General features: G+C 32.8%; 1 protein-coding gene across 2 annotated transcripts; it reads right to left on the reverse strand.

Moving 5' to 3' along the window:
- Positions 1-1,633: 1,633 nt before the first annotated feature.
- Positions 1,634-7,583, reverse strand: LOC7454239 (mitogen-activated protein kinase 15). 2 transcript variants are annotated; one of them, XM_002312701.4, is made up of 10 exons: positions 6,842-7,583; positions 5,365-5,773; positions 5,031-5,158; positions 4,849-4,908; positions 4,450-4,599; positions 4,171-4,326; positions 3,883-4,094; positions 3,609-3,710; positions 3,321-3,481; positions 1,634-2,479 (listed from the first exon to the last, which is right to left on the reverse strand). In XM_002312701.4, exons 1-10 carry the CDS (start codon positions 6,863-6,865, stop codon positions 2,193-2,195), a joined length of 1,689 nt encoding a protein of 562 aa, XP_002312737.3. In that variant the 5' UTR covers positions 6,866-7,583; the 3' UTR covers positions 1,634-2,192. The 2 variants fall into 2 exon arrangements, with proteins under 2 accessions (XP_002312737.3, XP_024463129.1); XM_024607361.2 differs by having other exon boundaries at positions 1,634-2,476; positions 6,842-7,582.
- Positions 7,584-9,548: the final 1,965 nt, after the last annotated feature.

Here is a 9,548-nt window from a genome sequence, read left to right on the forward strand (position 1 = left end):
CTCTACCATCCTGAGGATGGAGTCCCACCATTGCCGCCGCCTCCGTCTCCCTGCCATCATTTCTTTATCACCATTATCATTCATCTACTAAAAGCCTCACATCTCCTCTTTAATGCTTACCACTATCACTACCTTCATCTTGACGATGACACCACCACCACCACCACCACCACTATCTTAACAAAACCACCTTCACCACCTCCACCTCTACCATTGTTAACACCACCGCCGGCATTGCAACGTACCATTAGATATTATGTGGGAAAGCTTTTCTATTTGTAAGGTATTTCATGCAAAACAAGCTCCATAAGTTTTAATACCAATCCTTGATGGTACTTCGTGTTAAGATTCCACTACTCATGGCTGATTCTCTAACCATTCTCAAGATTTACAAGTGGCAAAGCATCTTAGGAGCGAAATAATTGATCGTTCGTCTACGTTGAATGAAACGCATGATGTCTTGACCATCGCCATCACTTACCAGTCCGACATAGCTTGTCTCTTAACTAGGTAGGGCATAGCAATGCGACTAATGGACCAAAAAGGGGCGACGTTACTGAAGGAGAACCACACTTCTTTTGGTCTCTATCCAGAGTCAGACAAAGATGTTTACTCATAGGTCACGGGAAAAGAAGCCACCAGGAAGATCCATCGTTTTTTCTCGCCTCGAAGCAGAAATATTTGACGGGAAAGAAGAGATTGGAAGTACAGTGGTTTTTATTTCTAGATTCGTTTTTTTTATATAATTTTAATATGTTAATATTAAAAATAAAAAAATTAAAAATATTTTTAAAAATCAATAAACCCACACACACTAAGCTGCATTTGTTTCACCGAATATAATTTCTTAAAAATTACTTTTTAAATTTTTTTATATTTATTTGTTATTAAAAAAATTGGTCAACAAAAAATATTTTTCACTCAGAAAAATTTAGTTTAGTTTTCAGAAAAGTATTTTCTTTTTATTTTGAATGGAAAACACTTTCTATTTAGAAATATCATGTTATTTATTGATTATATCAAAATTAATCCTCAAACTTTTGATTGCTATATATTTTGTTTTGATTTTTTTTTAATTTCATCCCTTAGAATTTAATTTAATTTAATTTTTATATTAATTTTGATCTTATTTTTATGCTTGTTATTTTTTTTAATTGAAATTTTTTATCTATCAAATTTGATCCTTATTCTTTTGATTTTGATTATTATTTATTTTATTTAAAATAATTTATAAAATTATATTTTTTTAATTTCATTCTCTTTTCATGATATAACCAAACACCAACACTGAAAAGTATTTTCCAACTTATGTTCTACTATACTAACAAAACATCGAAAAATAATTTATTTTCTAGAAATTCATTTTTCAAAAAAACTAATTTTTTTAAAAAAACTGAAAATACTATAGTCAAATTGTATACAAAGTGGATGTTAGGAACGTCTATGTACTAGTGTTGCTGAACGGAAACTATCAAGTATTTACCAGCTTCTGCTCGAAAGAAACAGATGACAAACAGCCAGATACTTACTGTCAAGCACAGAAGACACCAAGTGGAGGGTTTTCTGTCCTCGGAGGATCCCAAAATGCATCCAATGACCAGTACAACAGTTACTTGCAATTCAAGACAGGGAATTTAGTGACAATAACAACAAATTTCATTGCATCGTAATTGGCCTTATGAATACAGCCACATTTTCCCCTTGCTGAGACGAATATTCATGTGAAAGAACAAGCATCCTCTTTCAAGTACAAAATAACACAGACAAAATGGTACAGATTTCAGAAGGAAAACCCCAAAAGCGGGGAAAAGAAAGTGACGACTTACTTTTATCTTGCATAGAATGAGAAGAAAACAGAAAGACTTGGTTAGTCAACCAATCCCATTGCCTTGTTCTTACTTAGATATCGAACATTCTGTCATTTTGGTTACGGAGTTAAATCTGACTGCAACAAGTCATGAATCCTATCCACTGATTAACAACTTGCAGCTCAATTTCTTTCAACAGAAGCCCCGGACATTTCTTTTGAAGAACCTGGGCTCGTTAAAAGCACTGCTAAATGTCATCATTTGAATCTGATGTATTTTGCATGGCAGAAGATCGATCAGGGATGACATGATTTAATATAACCACCACCATTAGGTCAGACACAGGCAGTCAGCACTATTGAATTGCTACCGAGAAAAGCACCATTAATACCAGTGATTACCAGGTCCACCTTGGGCAGCAGCAACTTTCCTTGCCATATACTGAGGCTTTGGCTGCAATCCATTGGAACCTTCAACCCCCTCGTCTTCTCCTCTCTCATTTTTACAGGCTGGGTTTCTTCTCGGATGTGAACTGTTTGCAGTGGTATATTGAGTTGAAATAGCTGGATTCCTTACCATCCTTCGCTGGTCAAGATTCTCTGCTGATGGTGCTCCACAATTGTTGTAACGCAGCACCGAACTTACCACTTTCCCAGGTCTTGCAGCACCTGCTGTAGAGAATGGCATTCAAATTACAATCATTGGTTAGCAACCGGGGTTAAAAGGAAAGAGAGGAGAAAGGTAGCAATCTAAATAGGCATCAAGCTCAGCAGTACATTTCTTAAATGCACATGTCCTGGCCCGTGGATTTTCACCCAAGAAATTTAGAAAAAGATGCACACATCTTGTATTGCAACACTCTATATTTGTTAAAAATATTTCTACATGTCAAATAACAAGCTGAATCAATTGGATTCTATAATCAAGTTGCAAGCAAGTGCATGGAATTTTAAACATATTGATTGAGCGTTCAACTTCAGGACATTTGTGCTTCTGAGCACTTGTTTGTAAGCAAATAGCAAAGGAAATGCAAAGTTACACCAGCAATACCCTGATAAAGCAAAAAGAGGAGTAAAATTAACCAATTTGATGAAGGACAAGCAATTATATGTTATATACACATCAACCACTCCATTCCTTGCGAACTCAAATAACCTCTATCATTTCTCATGCTGAATTATGTATTTGGAGGTTCTGGGCGCAAAACCTCATTGACTTTCCTAAAAGCTGTATGCATTCACTCAATTATTTGATGCCATGCCAACCAATCCACTTGAAAGATGTCAGGAAAACATAAGCTAATTGGTCAGCCTGTGACATCAGCCGAGAGATAAAAAAATACAAGCAAGGTTCAGAGTGGTCTTTCATTCAAATTTGGGAGTCAACAGGTTTCAGAGAGGGAAAGAGAAACACAAATGCAGTACAAAATATTTGATTTCCTAGAAATTCAGTAAGACATCAAAGAGAGAAAATCAGAATAGATGTAGTTAACTAAATACAATTATTACAAACCTTGGATACTTTGAGGAACTTGTAGAGGAAGCCTTGTCATTGGTATCCCACCACTCCTGTCTACATGTGGCTTCTCAATTTCTTTAATAGAACACTTGGATAGATCATTGGTGACTTCTGCTGAATTCTGTATTGTATTATCCGAGTATAATACACATGCTCTGCACACATGAATTTTCATCAAAGCAGTGGACAAAATTCTAGATTTAAATGGGCAGCAACATATTACCAGGGTATGTAAAACATGCCACAACAATGGACAAAGAAACAATTTATTAACAGGGATACCTGGGCAATGATGCATGCTGCCTCTCAGGTGGAGTAACAGGAGCACCATTTCCATAATGCTCCTCAAGGTAAGCAAACTGCTTCTTGAAATGATCAACAGCACTGCAATGAAAAAGTTCACAACATAATAACTTATTCCTGAGGGACATTTAAACATCATGAATATGAGAGGGATCTCAAACATGCACTCATACTTCAAACATATGGAATACTGCATATGCTTTGACAAGCATGATGGTATAAACTAAGAATCTTAATTTTACTGTGCCTATACCTTGGGTACATAAACCCAGTTGGCTCTGAACCATCTAGATGCTCTTTCAACATTTTAGGATGATACTCTAGAATTTCTCGGTATATAAGCTCTCGTACATCTTCTTTAGTTATCCTTCGTCTCTCAAATTCAAATTCCATCTTGGTAACTGGTTGAGCAGTTGGCTCCCTCTCAACCTTGGCCAAACCCTTAAAATATGGATCTGCAAGAGCCTGATAAAATGCAGTACAATATGCTCTTTTAGAAGGCATATTATCAAGGTGAAGATGAAGAGGTATCAAGATTTACCTCTTCAGCAGTAGGTCGATCTTTTGGTTCAAATGCTAACATTCTTTCTAACAAACGAAGTGCAAGGGGGTCTGCATTAGGGAACTTTTGGGAGAACGGAACAGGCTTCTTCTTTCTCATGCTGCTCAAGTATCTTCGAGCTTTTTCATTGCGTACCTGTTCATATAATACCAACACTTCAGCATTCAGCCAACTGTAAGGACAAATATATGAAACACGGATTGTAAAAGATAAAACAATCAGTTCTGTCTCAAAGAAACTTCATAACATGAAATATACCCTTGCGATGGCTTCGGGTGTTGGCGTTCCCAAAAGATCAGTCATCAGATCCAATTGATGGACTACATTCTTACCAGGAAAAAGAGGTTTTCCTGTCAATAGTTCAGAAAAAATGCATCCAATGCTCCATATGTCTATTGCTGGCGTATACTGAAAACAAAACAGAAGTAATGACTAACACAATTGTCACAGGGAGCAAGTTGCAATCTAATAGCATTAACTATTTACAACTCTCTAACACCCAAAAGAACCCGTGCAAGAAGTAATTCTAATTTCAAGTTGAGTTTTGACCAAAAAAAAAAAACACGCAGGTGGCAAGAGAAGCACTCCAAAGCCAGTATAGTCAAAGGAGATTCACAAAGTTTTGTAACAAATTGGTGGTGGTAATGGTTCTGGCACCTTTGAGAAAAACGATCCACACAATTCAGGAGCTCTGTACCATCTTGTTGCAACATAGTCCTGGGATCACAAGAAAAGGAAATAATTAACCCCTAAATGTACAACAACCACCATTTGTAACCATCAAGGGGAACCTCCTACATTGAAATTAAAATGCTACATCAAACTGAGAGAAAACCTACCGTCCAGAAAATGGCAGTTGGGGTATCGTTAAAAGCTACTCTTGCAAGACCAAAGTCACAGATCTTGAGCTTGCAGTCAGCATTTGCTAAGATATTTTTGGGTTTCAAATCCCGGTGAAAGACATTGGCTACAAGACCATAAAAAAAATTAAACATGATGCAGGAATAATCATCACAAATCAGCAAATACATGATAGTTGCATTTCTACACATGCTGAGTGTCAGCATGTAACAATACTGCACCACACTTGAGTGAAAGTCAGTAACTATACAGTTAAAAAGCAGGCTAAGAAAAAAATTAAAAGTTTAACAGTCAAGAAATTAAGTTAATCACCTGTGTGTATGTATTTGAGGCCTCTAAGAAGCTGATAAAGGAAAAACTGATAATGTTCTGGAGTTAAATCATCATTTGCTTTGATAACTTGGTGTAAATCGGATTCCATTAGTTCGAAAACAACATATATGTCCTTAAATTCCCTTCTGGAAGGAGGCAACAAAATGTGCTTGATCTCTACAATATCTGGATGGCGCAGGAGTCTAAGAAGTTTAATTTCTCGAAGGATGCGGGTGGCATCAGAGACATGCTCAAAGATGTCATTGATTTTCTTGATCGCAACTTTTTCTCCAATATGCGTATCATATGCGGAGCACACAACACCATAGCTCCCTTTGCCAATCACCTCCTCTATTCTGTACCTGCTCCCCTCGCCATATTCTGTGAAAAAGTCTACATCCACGGATGACTGCAATACCACATTCAAATGAGCTAAATCATGGACACAAAAGGACACTCCAAATAAAATTTGTAATTACAACCGAACTGAATTTCAATATTAATTAAAAAGAGAATTTTCCCACACCATTCCAAGGGAGTTTGTGCTGTGTATGCGCACATTACATCAGTAAACATGTTTGAGATCATGAAAATAACATGTATCTTCTGGTTGCCATTGCAATCATTTGAAAAGATTACTTCAAATTGCTTCATTTAACATCCTAATCTACTATTGCTTCCCCAAAAATTAAGTTGTTATCCCACAACTTAATTATTGAGTGTAGAGCAATTATTTGGTCTACATTATCTTTAACACCATTACAATTAGAAGAGTTTGAATATCAACGAGCTCCCTGAGCGTATCAACAAGAATGCATACAGCTGTGGATGAGATTTATAAATCCAATCAACAGTAAAACTAAATTGGAAATGGAATTACTTCTCCACAAGCAAAATCTGATTCTAGGCCCCATTGGTAATATCTTCATGAATTTAACCCCGCTCCCCCTCCCCAACCCCCAAAAAAAGGGGAAACGATAAGAACATGCACACATGTGGTTGACACCTTCTCCGATTTAAAGGTATGCAGTGCCTCCCGTATCATAACATAGATTTTTTGTTATATATAGAAAAAAGAATTGGATAACATGGAAATAGCAATATTCTAGTGGAACCTGCCACAATTTTGCAACAGGTGAACATAAACATGTGTCAAAGAAACTTAGAAATGAACATGACAGCTGTCCCTTCACACCTTAGCATTCAGGAATTACACACACAATACAAAGAAAGATCCAACACACAATGGATCACAAAACTGAATGAAAGGATCATGGTAAAAAACGAAACTAATAACAATCCCTAGCCTACTAGAAAGATGAAAGCATTTTAGCAGACAGTAACATTAGTAAAAACAGATCGAAAACCACCTCTATAATCCACAACAACCAATTTGCTATTTGTCCAAAAAGATCATATACATGGAAATTTATGTTCATAAAAATTACATGCTGTAGCTGATGGCTGGATTCTTTACCTTTTTGCGCTGATCAGGCTGCATCTTATTAGCAACAAAAGTCTTCAAATCGATAGATCAACAAGGGAGAGTAAGAGCTCCAACTCCAATCCCACAAAAAAGAGGACCAGCCAATTTCAACCTCGGTATAAACGAAAAACGCAAGCCCGCAGAAGCCAAAACTGATCGAACAACCTTAAACCAGACCTAAAACTTGGGATCACAAAAATAACAGTAAAACTAAGGAGTTCCAGAGGATCAAACAGCCTAAAGAACATAAAACATGCACTATTATGGCAAGATCAACAAATAACAAAAAGGGGTTAGTAGAGAAACGAACTTTCCAAGTCTTGAAATTAAAGTAGCCAAATTTGAGTTAAAACAAAGAACAAGGACTCGGTTTTTTAGACTGAAAGAAGCAAAGACAGAGAAGAAGGGAAAAGATAAAGAGAATGTGTGGCCGAAAAATGGTGGAGAAGACTAAAGAAGTATTAGCTGCAAAAGAGAGAGAACAGATCAAGGTGAAGGGATTGCCTTAAAAAACCAGCTGATTAACTACAATTTTAAAGAATCTAAAGAGAAGGAATTTTCTTTTTTCTTCTTTGTAATTCAAAGACAAGAAAAGTGTTGCAAGTGAGGAGAATGATAGCAAAAGCTATGTTCTTGTGGAAAAGTGCTTTTGGATCTCAAAGAAAGGAGAGGAGAGGAGAGGAGAAAATCAAGAAGTGGTGTCCTGTACTTCAAGCAGCAAAACCATTTGTTTTTGGAGCTGAGAGATAATTCACAGCTCATTTTTTTTTACATTTTAAAAAAGTTTTAAAAGATATTATATTTTTATATATTTTCAGAATATTTTTATGATTTTTTTATGTAAAAAAAAATTAAAAATATTATTTTAATATATATTTAAATAAATAATTAATTATTATTATAATTTCAAATACCTTCTAAAAATGCATTTCGCAAGGCGGTCATATTTCCTCAAAATTTAAATTATTTTTTAAAATTAATATTTTTTACTAATTCTACATCTTTTTAATATACTTGTATAAAAAATAAATATTAAAAAATAAAATAAAATATTTTTTTAATATATTTTTAAACAAAAAAATATTTTAAAATATAATTTCTATCGTATTTACAAACATGCTATAAGCTACCATTTAGGAGCACTTTAACCATAATTTTCTAAATTTTTAAATTCTTTTAAAAAATAAATTTGAAATTAATATTTTTTAGTATTTTATATTATTTTGATGTATTAATATTAAAAATAAAATTAAAAAATAATATTTTAATATATTTTCAAGTTAAAAACACTTTAAAAAATACGCAACACCATACTCCGGAACACCAAATTAAAGGAATAGAATTTGGAAATTTTTCTTTCTTTCTTCACTTGGGAAAAAGTAATTTAGAGTGGGGTGAGAGAGGATAAATAAAAATATGAAATAATTACGTAATTTTTTTTATGTAGCTTGATTTGAATTTTATTTTTATATATATTTTTATAAATTATTTTTTTTTATCTTGGATCAAAGAAAATGTATTGGTGAGGATGTAAATTGTTATTTAACATGTAAATTACACGATAAAAAAATATAATTTATAAAAGTATAGAGAAAAAATAAAATTCAGATTAAACCATAGAAAAGTTTTTATAATCATCCCTAAAAGTATTTGTCCAATGTTATTTTTGCTACTGAAATTGCAAATCATTGTTTTAAAATTTGGATTCACTAGGTAGTTGACCTAATTAACTCGAGCTTGGACTGGTTTAAGTTGAAAAAAATTAAAAAACAATTGGTTAATATGATAAAAAAAACCTTGAAATAACTTGGTTATTAACACTTTTTAATTTTTTTTTATAGAAACAATGTTATTTTGATTTTAAAAAAAATCGGGATAGACTCTTGGATTTTAAACCTTTATTGCATGTATAGAGATTTATTTTCTCTTTTTTTTTTTTTTCAAATATAATTAACTAATGGGCTAAAGTTTTCAAAGTGCGATAACAATTGTTTTCAAAGTGTTTTTTACTCGAAAATACATTGAAATTTTTTTTTAAAAAAAATTATTTTTGATATCAGCATATTAAAAAATCTGAAAACACTAAAAAATATTAATTTGAAATAAATAAAAAAATAAAAAAATTAAATTTTTTTAAAAATATTTTTGAAAAGCAAAAATAAATAGGTCTGTGTGCTCTTTTTGTATTAAAAGAATTAGGGTGTGGACTAATTATTATTTTTTATTTCAAGAAATAAGTATTAAATTTAATTATATTTTTTTATTACCATTTCAAATACAATATACAAATTAAAATAAAAATATTCTCAAGCACATGACAAGGTTCTACGTCACTTTCATACTATGAAATCAAATCCCAAGAAAAATTTACACTTTTCTCTCGTTAATGAGAAATAAAACATAACAATGAAAAACAAATATACTGTAAAAAATAAGGAAAGACCTTTGTCTCTAAGGAAGACAATTTAATTTAAATATGATGAATGTCAAACTAATTTGAATAAATTGATAATTTTTTAGATTGATTGGATAATAAATAAAATATAAATATAAATATTATATTCAAAATATACCTAAACATAATCTGAAATATATATTTATATGATAGAAATATTTTTTTAGAATATTTAAATTTTATTAATACAATATAATATATACATACTTTAAGATTGACCAGCACACACGCGTGCATATATAT

This window comes from Populus trichocarpa, chromosome 8, assembly GCF_000002775.5.
Source record: "Populus trichocarpa isolate Nisqually-1 chromosome 8, P.trichocarpa_v4.1, whole genome shotgun sequence".
In the NCBI taxonomy this organism is placed as follows: domain Eukaryota; kingdom Viridiplantae; phylum Streptophyta; class Magnoliopsida; order Malpighiales; family Salicaceae; genus Populus; species Populus trichocarpa.